A 14,442-nucleotide genomic window follows, 5' to 3' on the forward strand; every position below is an offset into this window, starting at 1 on the left:
ACTTTTGGTGAAAAGCGCTGTATCAAATGCAAGGATTATTTATTTATTTATCTGCGCTTGAGCAGCCGGTTTGAGTTTTTAGGGAGCGAAGCTGGTTGTTGTGCCAGGGGGATCGGGTGGGTTTGAGATGGTCCTTGATTTCATGCGGATAAGAGAGTTGAAGGTGAAGGAGAGGCGATCATGGAGCAGCTGGACAGCTGCTTCAGGATCTCTGCGGGTAGAAGGCCAGAAGGATAGGATATTTGAGGATGTGAGGGCCTTTGTGAGGGTCTCAGGGGGGAGTCTTTTCCACGGGCAGTAGAGTATGGTTGACGGCTTGGAGAGAGGAATGTGGGAGGAGAAGGAGATGAGGAAGTGGTCCGAGATGGCCTTGTCCACTATGCTCAGGTCGGAAATGTCAAGGCCATGGGTGATGATGAGGTTGTGGGTCTGTGAATTGATGTGAAGGGTGAGGTTTAGGGAGGAGAGGAGGGCAGTGAAGTCAGAAGAATTGGTGCAAGGGGAGTTTAGGTGGAGGTTGAAATTGTCCATTATGAGCAGGCGCTCGGAGCAGAGGGACAGGGAAGAGAGGAGAGTAGAGATGTCAGAAAAGAAGGAGCCGGGGGGCTTAGGGGGCAGTAGACCAGGAGGATTTTCAGTGAGAGAGAGGGATGGAAGGGTGTTCTTGTCCACATTGCTCACGTGTCTTCTTGTTATATATCTTTCTCTAGGTCTGTATACTGGCTGTGCTCCGTATTCTTCATCTGTGTTATTCCAGCTCCTTCCCCAGCCAGTTTATCTATTTCCATCTCTAGTTCCCCATTCCCCAAACTCTTTCCTATGAGCTACAAGCATTTCTTCTATGTTTATTATTTGTCCCGCTTGCTGTAAATTCAAGTCTTCCTGTTTCAGAAGCTTGCTCCTTATTATGCCGTCTTTAATCCCGATCACAATTTGATCTTTAATCATTTCTCCTTCAGGGCCCCATTTTGGATGTTTTGCTGAGTGACCATAATTCAGCAAAATATTGGGCACATGGTTCCGCAGGCCCTTGTTTTCTTGTGCTAAACTTATACCTGTCAACGATTATATTGTTCTGTCCATAACACCTTTCTCTCATAATATTCATTATATAATCTAAAGCCATGTCTATAGCCCTTTCCAGGGTCTCAGAGTATTTTCTAGAATCTCCCCCTGCTGCATTTAGAATAATAGCAGCTTGCTGTTATCTTGCTGTTTATATAATAATAATAATAATAATAATAATAATAATAATAATAATCCTTGCATTTGATATAGCGCCTTATCATGTTTTCTTGGCAGCTGCAGCATATTGCTGGCTAAGGCAAATACCATTCAAACCGGTTCCAATTATGCCTCAGGTTGCCACTTAACTTCAATGGCCTTGGTATTTGCACCTCACTGTGGCCTCATATTCTTTTGTTCCAGTCTGCATGTTGTTTCTTTAATTCGGCTTCCAATCTCGTGGTCCAATTCAGTCCAAATTCAGTTCACTCTTGACACCTTGTAATATAAGTCAATGCAAATCAAGGCTGTGTTAGCAGCTTTTTTATTTGTCAATCCAAACTCTCAATAATCCACTTTATTAATCCACTCTAATCCATACTGTGACCCACTCCCAGTGCCTTCTGTACTTCCTGCCCTTCTTCTTATTGCCCCTTTTGTTCATTGTCAATTTATTCTAGGAGTATCCAACATCCCCTGCCTGGGAATCGAACACGGGTCTCCTCACTTGTGAGGCGAGCATACTACAACAACAACAACAAAATTACATTTGTAAAGCGCCTTTCAGGTTGGGAGGATGTCTCAAGGTGCTGAACAGAGAGAATTTCCGGGGGTCGGGATCGGGGCAGGGGGGGAAGCAGAATGATCGAAAGCACAATCGAAGAGGAGGGTCTTGAGATGGGTTTTGAAGGTGACAAGGGAGGGGGCGAGGTGGAGGGACTGCGGGATGGAGTTCCAGAGGGTGGGGGCAGAGTGTCAGAAGGCCCACCTGCCAACAGTGGGGTGAGCGAGGTGGGAGAATGTGAAGCAGGCCGGAGCCCGCTGAGCAGAGGGAGTGAGCAGGGTGGTAGGGGGTTAGGAGGTCACAGAACTAGGGGGCAGCAAAACCATGGTGGGCTTTGATGGTGAGGACCAGGATCTTGAACTGTATCCTCTGTGTGATGGGAAGCCAGTGGAGTTGGGCGAGGATGGGGGTGATAGGGTCATGGAGCCTGGTGCAGGAGAGGACATGGGCTGCAGAGATCTGGATGATCTGCAGTTTATGGAGGGAGGAGTTGGGGAGGCCGACAAGCAGGGAATTTGCATAGTAAAGCCGCGATGTAACAAAGTATGAGGGTTTTGCGGCCTGCGGCGTGAGACAGTGGTGGAGGTGGGGAAGGCAGAGCGGATATTATGGAGGTGGGGAAGGCAGAGCGGATCATGGCACAGATGTGGGGTAGAAAGGACAGTTAAGGGTCAAGACCCCAAGGTTCCGGACTGACTTAGCAAGGTGCAGTGAGCAGCCATGGATGGTGATGCTGTCAGCGCCTGAGGTGAGGAGGCGCTGACGGGAGACAATCAGGAGCCTCGGTCTTGTTGACGTTCAACTGAAGAAAGTTCGCTCTCATCCAGGACTTGACGTCTGACAGACATTCTGTCAGGACAGCAGTGGGGCCTGGAGTCAAGGATGGGGGCTGAGAAAGAGTTGGGTGTCATCCGCATACATTAAAATATACTTTAGAATACATTAGAATATACAGCCCAGAAACAGGCCATTCAGCCCAACTGGTCTACGCCGGTGTTTATGCTCCACATGAGCCTCCTCCTGCCCTTCCTCAACTAAGCCTCGAGCAAAACTTTCTATTCCTTTCTCCCTCGTGTACCTCTCCAGCTTCCCTTAAATACATCTTTGCTATTTGCCTCAACTACTCCTTGCAGTAGCATGTTCCACATTCCCACTGCTTTCTGTGTGAAGAAATGTCTTCTAACTTCCCTATTTGATCTATTTAGGACTATTTTATATTGATGGCCTCTGGTTTTGGTCTCACACAAGTGAAAACATCTTCCCTATGTCTACCCAATCCAAACCTTTCCTCATTTTAAAGACCTCTATCAGGTCAACCCTTACCCTCCTGTTTTCAAGAGAAAAAGTATGTTCAGTCCTTCCTGATAGGTATAACCTCTCAGTTCTGGGATCATCTCTTGAGAATCTCCTTTGCACCCTCTCCAGGGTCTCTACATGTGGACCAGATCTGCACACAGTATCTAAGTGTGGTCTAACCAAGGTTCTATAGAGTTTACCAGAACTTCCCTGCTTTTCATTTCTATCCCTCTAGAAATGAACCCAATGCCTGGTTTGCCTTTTTTATGGCCTTATTAACCTGCGTTGCTACTTTTAGTGAATTGTGTATGCGTACCCCTGGATCCCTTTGCTCCTCTACCCCATTTAGGTTTTTATTTTCCAGGATATATGTGACTTCCTTATTCCTTCTACCAAAATGTACCACCTCACACTCTTCTACATTGAAATGCATTTGCCATTTAAATGCCCACTCAGCAAGTTTATTAATGTCTTGCTGTAATTTGTTGTCGTCCTCCTCTGTATTAACTATTCCCCCAATTTGGTGTCATCCGCAAATTTTGAAATTCTACAACTGATCCCAGAGACCAAATCATTGATGTATATTGTGAACAACAATGTGGGTCCCAATACCGATCCTTGTGGAACACCATTGCCCACCCCCTGCCAGTCTGAGTAGCTGCCCTTTACCCTACTCTCTGTTTTCTATTTTGTCGCCAGCTTGCTATCCATTCTGCTATGTTTCCCCGGACTCCACATGCTCTAAACTTACTCTATTATGTGGTACTTTATCGAATTCATTTTGGAAATCTAAATATATTACATCTACTGCATTCCCCTTGTCTCCTCTTTCTGCTACCCCTTCAAAGAATTCAACGAAGTTGGTCAAGTATGACTACATGTGGAAGTTGACCCCATGTCTGCGGATGATGGTCACCAAGAGGGAGCATATAGATACTGAAGAGGAGAAGGCCACGGACAGACCCCTGAGGAACACCGCACGAGATGGTCCAGGGGCTAGAGGAGAAACCGTTTGTGGAGATGAAGTGTAAGAAGTCCCCTAGCGTGCTAATCACTATGTTAGGGGACTCCACAGTCCCATTCCCACAATCCCTGCTGCTTAACCACATCCCAAAGTCTTGTTCTTGTAAGTCATTGTTAACATTAACGCCAGTATTCTACTTTGTTTACTTTACTTTACTTTAAATGCTTTCTACCTCTCCCCTGCTTTTATTAACTGTCTCACTTCAGAATGCTGTGTGACTACCAAGTGGCACACCTAATGTACTCTGTAAGGTTTACACGCTGTCTGAGCACGCAGTGAGTGAGCATGCCATTGCCTGAGCCTGTTCTCTGGTTCTGAGTGGTATGTAGGTGGAGAGTGGTTTGCAGAGTCGAGCAGCGTGTCAAGAAGGCAATGAAGAAGACAAAAGATTAATAAAGAAAATGGAGTATAATATGTGGGGGATAGCAAAACAAACACAATAAAGGAAGTCACCAGAGGAGATGGAGTAAGTGCTGCCATTAATAACATGGTGCAAAATGGATAGCCTGAAAACAAGAAGGACACAGCAGAAGAAGTTAGACCATAATGGCAATATAGACTTGAATTATACCAACAAGAAGGCATGATTATATAGAAGGGAGATAATAATAATAAAACCATAGGAATTGAGAATGATGTTTATGAAGAACATAAAATAGAATTTTATTCTAGCTTTGAAATTTGAATTCTAACTCATCATTTTCCCCATGACACTGGGGATGGAGAGAGCCAAGCAAAGAGCAAGAGAGGTAGAGTTTTAGTCCAGCATCAACACACACATGGAATAAATTAGCAAACATGACACATGTGCCCGACATCAAAACCAGGAGAAGCATAAACCGATCATATGGCACACGAAAATGCACCAAGGCCGAACAAATAGGAATAGATTTGTTCAACTGCAAAGAAAAGGATTATCTCGCAGTACTGACTAAAACTACAGCTGTAAAGAGGGAATAGAAAAGACACAAAAGGGAGAAGGAAAAGAGTTTTGAAATAAACAAGAAAGTATGGTTCAGAAAGAATATTGAGACATAAAGGTGGAGAAAAATGGAAAATTCCATAAACACCTAGGATCCTATTGGATAGAAGACAAAGGAAACTAATACTGAAGAATGTCTTGAGAGCTAAGAAAAAGAGTAATGAATGAAGAGAAGGACAAACAAAAAAAGAGAAAAAGAAAAATAAGACAGGGGAAAGAGAAATGTACAAGATCCGGAAGACAGATTAGATGATCAGAAAGATTAATAGAAGATTAAAGAAAAAAGGCCTGAAGAAGGGACTTTAACTCCTAAAGGACAATTAAGAAAGAATCATTGAAATAAAGATATGAAATACAAAAGTGATCCACCAATTGACTAACAATCAGGTTCCTACTAATTGCTGGGTAAACAGAGGAGTGTGGAGTAAGGAAACTTGCCTAAAGTTTCACTCTGCCCGGAGTCGAATCCGGGTCCTCTCACTTGGGAGGCGAGTGCTCTACTCAATATTCTACAGGACTCCACTTTTACTATTCTATGTATAAACAATTCAAACCCTTAGATTAGGTTCCAACTTCACACCTTAATTGTGTTCTATAATATAAATGTGGCAATAATGTGTTATGTTGCAATAATTTTGAACATTCTGTCTTTATGTTTTACCGCACAGTTATTACAACAGTAATTACCACACAATAAATAAATGATGTGGATTTAGGAATAGAGGGAGAAATCTCAAAAATTTGCAGATGAATCAAAGGTACAAAACAACAATAATATACATTTATATATTGCCCTGCACACAAGTAGCATTTCAGAACAACAAATAACAACAACAAAATTACATTTGTGAAGCACCTTTCATGTTGGAAGGACGTCCCAAGGTGCTGGACAGACAGAGTTTCGGACCCAAGCTGAGAGTCGGGGTCGGGGAGGGTGGAGGGCAGTGGGGAGACAGGGAGATCGAAAGCACGGTCAAAGGGGAGGATCTTGAGGTGGATCTTGAAGGCGGAGGGACTGCAGGATGGAGTTCCAGTGGGTGGGGGCAGAGTGGCAGAAGGCCCACCCGCCAATAGTGGGGCAAGCGAGGAGGGACACATGAAGCAGGCTGGAGCCCGCTGAGCGGAGGGAGGGAGCGGGATGGTAGGGGGTTAGAAGGTCACAGAGGTAGGGGGGAGCAAGACCATGAAGGGCTTTGAAGGTGAGGACCAGGATCTTGAACAACAACAACAAATTGCACTTATATAGCACTTTTCATTTCGGGAGAGTGCCTAACATTGGTGTAGTTTGACACCAAGTTGGAAACAGGGTAGGTGACCAAAGGCCTGGTCGAAGAGGAACATCCACAGGTATAATAATAATAATCCTTGTATTTGCTATATCATCTTATCACATCTTTGAGATGTCTCAAAGTGTTTCACAGAATATACTGTGAAGTGAATTGACTGCATATTTTATGGGCAAAATGTGGCAGCCAATTGTGCACAGCAGCGTCCCACAAACGATCATGGATTGAATGACCAAAATTATAATTTTTTTATTATTTTTTGAAAGGATTATTACCCCTGGAAAAGAGATCCACCAATCTACTAACAACCAGGTTCTTACTTGCTGCTAGGTAAACAAAGGCGTGTAAAGTAAGAAAATTTGCCCAATGTTTCTCCCTGCCCGGGAATTGAACCCAGGTCCTTTTGCTCGCTAAGCAAATGCTCTAACCACTGAGATACAGGACTCCACAGTTCTTTGGCCAGCAATCCCCCAAATAAAATTGGTTGTTCACTTCATAGCTGTTCATAGCTGTTTGTGGGACATTCCATCACACAGAGGATACAGTTCAAGATTCTGGTCCTCACCTTCAAAGCCCTCCATGGCCTCGCTCCCCCCTGCCTCTGCCACCTCCTAAACCTTTACCATCCTGCTCACTCCCTCCTCTCAGCGGGCTCCGGCCTGCTTCACATCCCCCGCCTCGCTCGACTGCCGAACAGGACAACGTGAAGAAGGAATTGCTCTCCGCAAAAAAGAGGATGAGTGTCGGAAAGGAAAGGAAAAAGAGAGAAAAGGAGAAAGGTATGAATAACGGTGCAAATGGGGGTATCAAAGCAACAACAACAACTCGCATTTACACAGCGCCCTTCACACAGGGTAGTGTCCGCAGCACTTGACAGCGGCGGAGTCTGATCCCGAGCCACGGAGAGAGACAGTGGAGAGGTGACCATAAGCACTATCAAAAAGTTCCAAAGTTTCAGGGCGTAGTTGTTGAAGGGGGACAAACAGGAGGCTGGAGGCAGCGGGTGGTGGAGGCGGTGGGGCCAGACAGGTAGGGAGCAGCGAGGGCATGAAGGGATTTAAAAATGAGTGAGAGGATCTTGAAATCGATCCTTTCAGCGATTGGAAGCCGGTGAACAACAACAACAACAAGATTCCATTTATAGAGCGCCTTTCACGTCGGGAGGACGTCCCAAGGCGCTGGAAGCCTGGCAAGGGCTGGTGTGATGGGAGGACGGAGTTTCGTGCGGGTGAGTACCTGGCGACAGAGCTTTCACCCTTCCTATCAACCTATTCCAGTTGTTTAGAGGGAGGGGTCAAGTGGCAGACCCCCCGCCTCACTCCCTCCCTTGCCTCCTTCGAGACTCATCTCAAGATCCTCCTCTTCAATCGTGCTTTCGATCTCCCTGCTTCTCCCCACCTGCCCTCCATCCTCCCCGACTCCGACCCCCAGCTCAGGTCCGAAGCGGTCTGTTCAACGCCTTGTGACATCCTCCCAACGTGAAAGGTGCTTTACCCATGTAATTTTGTTGTTTTATTATTTTAATATTATTATTATTTATGTTATTATTATATTATTATTGTTGTTTACACTTGTTGAGTAAAGAGAAACTTTCTGATATCTCCTGAAACTGCCCTTTTCAACTCTAAACATATGTCATCTTGTTCTACTGCTTTGATGAATCATAATGTGGAGTCCTGCAGCTCAGTGGTTAGAGCACTCACCTTGCAAGCGATTCCCGGCAGAGTGAAATGTTGGCCAAGTTTCCTTACTCCACACGCCTCTGTTTACCCAGCAGTAAGTAGGAACCCGGTTGTTAGTTGATTGGCGAATCACTTTTCCAGGGATAATAATTCCTTCAAAATAATAATAATTTGGTCACTCAATCCACAACTGTTTGTGGGACGCTGCTGTGCGCAATTGGCTGCTGCGTTTTGCCCACAAAATATACAGTCAATTCACTTTACAGTAGAGGTAGCTGGGAACACTCAGCAGGTCAGGCAGCATCTATGGAGAAAGGAAAGTGAGTCAACATTTCAGGTCCACGACCCTTCGTCAGAATGCATCTGCAGTATTTTGTGTTGTTTCACTTTACAGTATATTCTGTGAAGCACTTTGAGTTGTCTCGAAGACATGATGTGGCGTGATATCAAATGCAAGGATTATTGTTGTTATTATTATAACGTATTGTTCTGGGTTTACGTTTTCAATCCTATATTCTCCTTTATAAGGTGCCCTTTGATGCGTATCCTCTGAAGAATGAAAATTAAAACCTTGAAAATTGTTCCACAGAATCTGTAGATAAAACGCTGGACCCTGGAACTGAATCAGATTTGACAGATACAGCTGTGAAGCAAACAGATTCACCTAAAAAGAACGGAGAGATGGCAGATCCTGAGCACCAGCAAAAAAGTGCTGCCAATGTGCATCAGAGTGAAGAGAATTCAGCTCCCCAACCCAGTCTGACTATTCTAGGTGGTTTCAAGAAGAAACCTATCCAAAAGGTTAGCACTGTTTAACGTACCTGTAATAATTGTTGCATTGTAGTTGGTGTTTTACCTTTTCAGCGTACATCATTGAACAGCCACCAAACTAGTATTGTGCAGATTTCCATGTTTCTACTCTGACGATGATGCTGGCATAGAAATCTACAGAGCAGGTTTTCCTCACCTCATGCCTGAGTTTGTTTAGACTAATTGATAGATTAATTGCCATGAATAGTCAATATCTCCATGATTATTGTAGCATGCCACTACCAGGATGGTAGAAGTAACTGACGGCCCTATCTTCTGTGCAGCACCTTATCAAATGCCTTTTGGAAATCCAAAGTATTGCCTTGATCTACATTTTCAGTTCTTCTTTGAAGAAACTCATTAAGTTGATCCAACGCTTTATAAATAGGGGCATAGGATACACAAGTCAGGAAGTTGTGATGAATCTTTATATGAAACACTGGTTAGGCCTCAGGTAGAGACCGTGTTCAGTTCTGGGCCCCACACTTTAGGAAGGATGTCAAGGCATTGGAGAGAGTGCAGAGGAGATTGACCAGAATGGTACCAGGAATGAGGGGCTTCAGTTATCAGGAGAGGCAGAGAAGTGAGGATTATTTTCCTTGGAGCAGAGAAGTTAAGAGGAGACTTAATAGAAGTTTTCAAAATGATGAGGGGATTCGATAGGGTGAACAGGAGAAACTATTCCCACTGGCGGGTGAGTCGGTAACCCCAGGACACCGATTTAAAATAGTTGTTAAAGAAACAGAGGGGAGGGGAGGAGAAATGTTTTCACACAGCGAGTTGTTGGGATCTGGAATGCATTGCCTGAAAGGCCGGTGGGAACCGATTCAATAACAGCTTTTAAGAGATAAGTAGATAATTATTTGGGGACAAGTTTGCAGGGCTATGGGGAGAGAGCGGGGGAGTGGGGTTGATCAGGGCTATGGGGAGAGCGCAGGGAAGTGGGGTTGATCAGGGCTATGGAGAGAGACCGGGGGAGTGGGGTTGATCAGGGCTATGGGGAGAACGCGGGGGAGTGGGGTTGATTTGGAAGCTCTTTTCAAAGAGCCAACACAGACACGATGGGGCCTAATGGCCTCCTCCTGTGCTGTATAAACTGGTGACTGTCAGCCATAGACACCAGTAAACACCAGAAAAACACCAGAAATGGTTACACAACTCTAAGATGACGTTTTCTTTCTCTCTGTTGGCAGGGCCCTGGTATCCATGGCCTTGCCCTCTCCTACCTCTCTGACCTGCTGACTCCCTCCCAACCTGCCCGCTCCCTCCGTTCATCAGGCTCCGGCTGCTCCATGTCTCCCGCCCTACCATCGGAGGCCGGGCTTTCAGCCTCTCTGCCCCCACACTCTGGAACTCCATCCCACGGTCCCTTCCCCTCGCTTCCTCCCTCGCCTCCTTCAAGGCCGGTCTCAAGACCCTTCTCTTCTATCGTGCCTTCGGTCGCCCTCCCACCTCTCTGCCTTCCCTCACCCCTACACCACCCCTCTCCCATGCTCGGGTCCTAATCCCTGATTGTCCAGCGCCTTGGGACGACCTCCCGACGTGAAAGGCGCTCTATAAGTGTCATTTTGTTGTTGTTGTTGTTACTGTCCCTCTCCATCTCCTCCTTGGCACTAACAGGTCTGGTGAGGAGGCAGACATGACGTGTGTGTGAGAGTGCCTCTCCTCTCTGTGCACAACAGTAGCTTCTCATTACATTACAGTATTACATTACAGTAACGAATATCCCAGAACCCCCTGATTTATGAACACTCAAATTGCTAAAAATAAACTCAGAAAAATGAAATTAATAAACACCAAGAAACAGAAGCCCTAATCATATTCCCCAACCCAACAAAAGTTTCTAACACATTAGTGCATTAATTTATAACCGCTTTAAGTTGGCCTGCAGTACTTTATTTCTTCTCTTTTACTTTTCTCCATTGTTTTCTCTTTATTTACCTTATTTGTCGCTGATTCGTGGAGTCCTGTAGCTCAGTGGTTAGGGCACTCGCTTTGCAAGCGAGAGACCTGAGTTCAATTCCAGGCGAAACCTTGGGCAAGTTTCCTTACTCCATACAGAGCCTAATAATAATCCCTCCAAAACCAAAAACAATGATAAAAAAATTGGTCATTTTCAATCAACGACTGTTTGTGGGACATTGCTGTGTGCAATTGGCTGCCGCGTTCGCCAACAAATATACAGTCAATTCACTTTACAGTGTGTTCTGTGAAGCGCTTTGGGACGTCCTCCAGACGTGAAAAGCACTATATCAAATGCAAGGATTATTATTATTATTATCTTGCATTTCCTCTCCCACCCTCAAATCTGTCTCTGATCTTGTGGGTTTCTTTACAGTTCTTCCCTCTCTTGATCCATGCCCTCTTTGCTCCCTGACATCTTTGTTTATCTTTCCAACCTTTGACCCCTTTCCTGGGACGCTTGACATACTTTTCTCCCAGTATATGGGACAGAGAATAATCTTGAGATTGTAACCTTGAGGTCCTGTGCCCTCAATCTATCTCCTCATTCCTGAAACTCCTTCTGCACAACCTGTAACCTACTCCTTTCCGTATCATTGGTTCCCACATGAACCACGACTGCTGTATGTTCTCCCTCCTCCCAAATTCTCTGCACCCTGACTTAATAATAATAATCCTTGCATTTGATATAGCGCTTTTCACGTCTTCTCGACGTCTGAAAGCGCTTCACAGAATATGCTGTAAAGTGAATTGACTGTATATTTGTGGGCGAAACGCGGCAGCCAATTGCGGACAGCAGTGCGCAATTGGCACCTGGGAGGCAAGACTTGTGTTTGGGCTACCTCAGTATCTCAGAGCACTCGCTTCCCTGGCCATGGAGTCCCCATTCACACGCTGGTAATAGAACAATATGGCAGCAAATGCTTGACTGAAGAGATGGTAAAGGAGGGAAAGAAGTAGATTAAGGTTTTTGGGGGATCCAACCTTGGCAGTACTTGATCTAGGAGTGCTTGGTGTTGATACCCAGTGGAAGTATTTTGTGCTGAAACATCCCAAGTTTGACGGTACAGAAATCTTAAGAACTTTTATCAGTTGGTAAAGTTTGTCTCAGTTGCCAACCATCACCTAATACTCTGTGGAATTAGGGAAGCAAGATACGCATTCCATTCCAATAACTATCTCTGGGATTTCCACATCAAGCAGTGATGCACGGAGTGCGATTTGATTTGGATAACAACAACAACAAAATGACATTTATAGAGCACCTTTCAGGTCGGGAGGACGTCCCAAAGCGCTGAACAGTCAGGTGTCGGGGGCTGAGCATTGGGGAGGGGTGGTGTAGTGGTGAGGGAAGGCAGAGAGGTGGGAGGGAGACCAAAGGCACGGTCAAAGAGAAGGATCTTGAGACCGGCCTTGAAGGAGGCGAGGGAGGAAGCGAGGCCAAGGGACCGTGGGATGGAGTACCAGAGTGTGGGGGCAGAGAGGCTGAAAGCCCGGCCACAGACGGTAGGGTGGGTCGGGCGGGAGACATGGAGCAGCCGGAGCCCACTGAATGGAGGGAGCGGGCAGGTTGGTAGGGAGTCAGCAGATCAGAGAGTAGGAGGGGGCAAGGACATGGATGGCCTTAAAGGTGAGGACGAGGATCTTGAACTCGATCCTCTGGGGGATGGGGAGCCAGTGGAGTCGGGTGAGGGTGGGAGTGATGGGGTCACGGAGTCTGGTGCGTGAGAGTACACGAGCTGCAGAGTTTTGGATGATCTGCAGTTTGTGAAGGGAAGAGTTGGGAAGGCCGATGAGGGAGTTCCTGTAATCAAACCTTGAGGATAAACACGATGATGGGTTTCCCCATGTGTCAGACATCCAGCTAACCCCCCAAAAACACTACCTTCTGACTCAAAGACTAACAGTTGATCTAGGCTGACAAATGGGAATAGATAACTGGATAAAGTATGGTCTGGTGAATGGTCTGTTGGTATTGCGAGGGAGACCGTCTTCTCTCCAATCATCTTCATTTCCATCCCCCCATTAATTGTTACTTCACATACACAGAATCGCATCGCCACATGGCTGGATGCTGGTCATAGAACTCCTCATAGAACACACAACAGCCTGAGTTTGACATGGAGGAGGGGGTAAGGAAAATACAGAATGACTGCTGCAATCACATTCAAATCTTATTTAAATATCCTGGAACAATGTTTGAAAAGGTCAGTGTTATGGATTAAATATGAAGCTGGTGATTCTGGGTTGGTGAAACAGTAGCATTTTCCTTTCCCGTAGCCATCTGTGTAAATTGCTACAATAGTGAGAGTAATTTGATGAGTTTGTGGTCATCAGTTAATGATGTTTCTCTGTCACTGCACCTGGTGTTGGCATTGATGGAATAAACACTGTTTAACTCAGGACTTCTTGGTTATTGTGGAGTCCTGTAGTTCAGTGGTTAGAGCACTTGCCTTCCAAGTGAGAGACCTGGGTTCAATTCCAGGCAGGGAAACCTTGGGCAAGTTTCCTTACTCCACACACCTAATAATAATCCCTCCAAAACAAAACAATAATAAATCGGTTATTTTCAATCCACGGCTGTTTGTGGGACATTGCTGTGCACAATTGGCTGCCGCGTTTCACCCACAAATATACAGACAATTCACTTTACAGTCTATTCTGTGAAGCGCTTTGAGACGTCGAGAAGATGTGAAAAGCGCTATATCAAATGCAAGGATTATTATTATATTATTTATTGCACTTCAATGCTGTCTCTCCTCAGGTGCAACGGACCCTGCCCCAGTGGCTCTCCAACCCCATGCTGGTCAACAGAGACATCAAACAGCATTTGACACCGATTGAGGCTGTGCCTGGAATCCATCCCAAACTACTTCGGAAGCTGCAGGGCAATGGCATCCACTTCTTCTTCCCTGGTATGGTTCCCTGATATAGTGACTGTCAGCTGTGCACTGAGGGTGTTGCCCTATGTCTTGATCTCACTGTCGTTGTTATACCTGCATAAGACTGTATTGAAGGCATAATTTGTGTTGTTAATTAATTGACTAGTACAGAGGACAGAAATGAAAGTGCTTCTACCCTTCCTCACATTCAATCTTAAGATCACTTTTCTTCACCTTCTCCAAGGTTTCGTTGCCCATCTCTGCCCCATCTCATACCAAATGCTGCTTATCCAGGCCTTTGTTACATCCCAACCAAACTTGTCAAACTAGTCTGTCTCACTAGTTCATCTATCCATAAGCTCCAGCTGATACAAAACTCTGTTTCCCCTGTTCTCATCTGCATCAGTATAATACAATTTGACATTTATATAGTGCCTTGAGTGTTGAGAGGACATCCCAAGGTGATTAATAATACTGACTTGGCACCTGAGCTGGGGGTGGGAACTGAGGTAGAGGTAGATCATGAGATGGAATTTGAACGAGGTGAGGAAGGAAGCAAGTCAGAGGGACTCCAGGATGAAGTTCCAGAGAGTGAGAACAGAATGCCTGAAGGCCCTTCCTCTGAGGGTAATGTTGTCGGGACATGAAACAAGCTGGTGTATCCTGGGCAAAGGGACTGGCCAGATCAGGAGGGTATGAGGGGGTGGTAGAGGCAGCAGTTGTGTATCT

At 45.5% G+C, this 14,442-nt stretch overlaps 1 protein-coding gene and 1 non-coding gene across 2 annotated transcripts in view; one reads left to right on the plus strand and one right to left on the minus strand.

The window, feature by feature from the left end:
- ddx51 (DEAD (Asp-Glu-Ala-Asp) box polypeptide 51) overlaps positions 1-14,442 on the plus strand; it is a 36,238-nt gene that overhangs the window by 2,253 nt on the left and 19,543 nt on the right. The window contains exons 3-5 of the mRNA XM_042337332.1: positions 7,063-7,156; positions 8,649-8,860; positions 13,596-13,746. Coding sequence (XP_042193266.1) covers positions 7,063-7,156; positions 8,649-8,860; positions 13,596-13,746 — 457 coding nt within the window. The remainder of the gene's footprint in view (positions 1-7,062; positions 7,157-8,648; positions 8,861-13,595; positions 13,747-14,442) is intronic.
- Positions 6,745-6,821, minus strand: trnaa-agc. The gene has a single exon. It is a non-coding gene; the product is annotated as a tRNA-Ala (tRNA).

The sequence above is a fragment of the Callorhinchus milii genome, unplaced genomic scaffold (assembly GCF_018977255.1).
Source record: "Callorhinchus milii isolate IMCB2004 unplaced genomic scaffold, IMCB_Cmil_1.0 Scaffold8, whole genome shotgun sequence".
NCBI lineage: Eukaryota > Metazoa > Chordata > Chondrichthyes > Chimaeriformes > Callorhinchidae > Callorhinchus > Callorhinchus milii.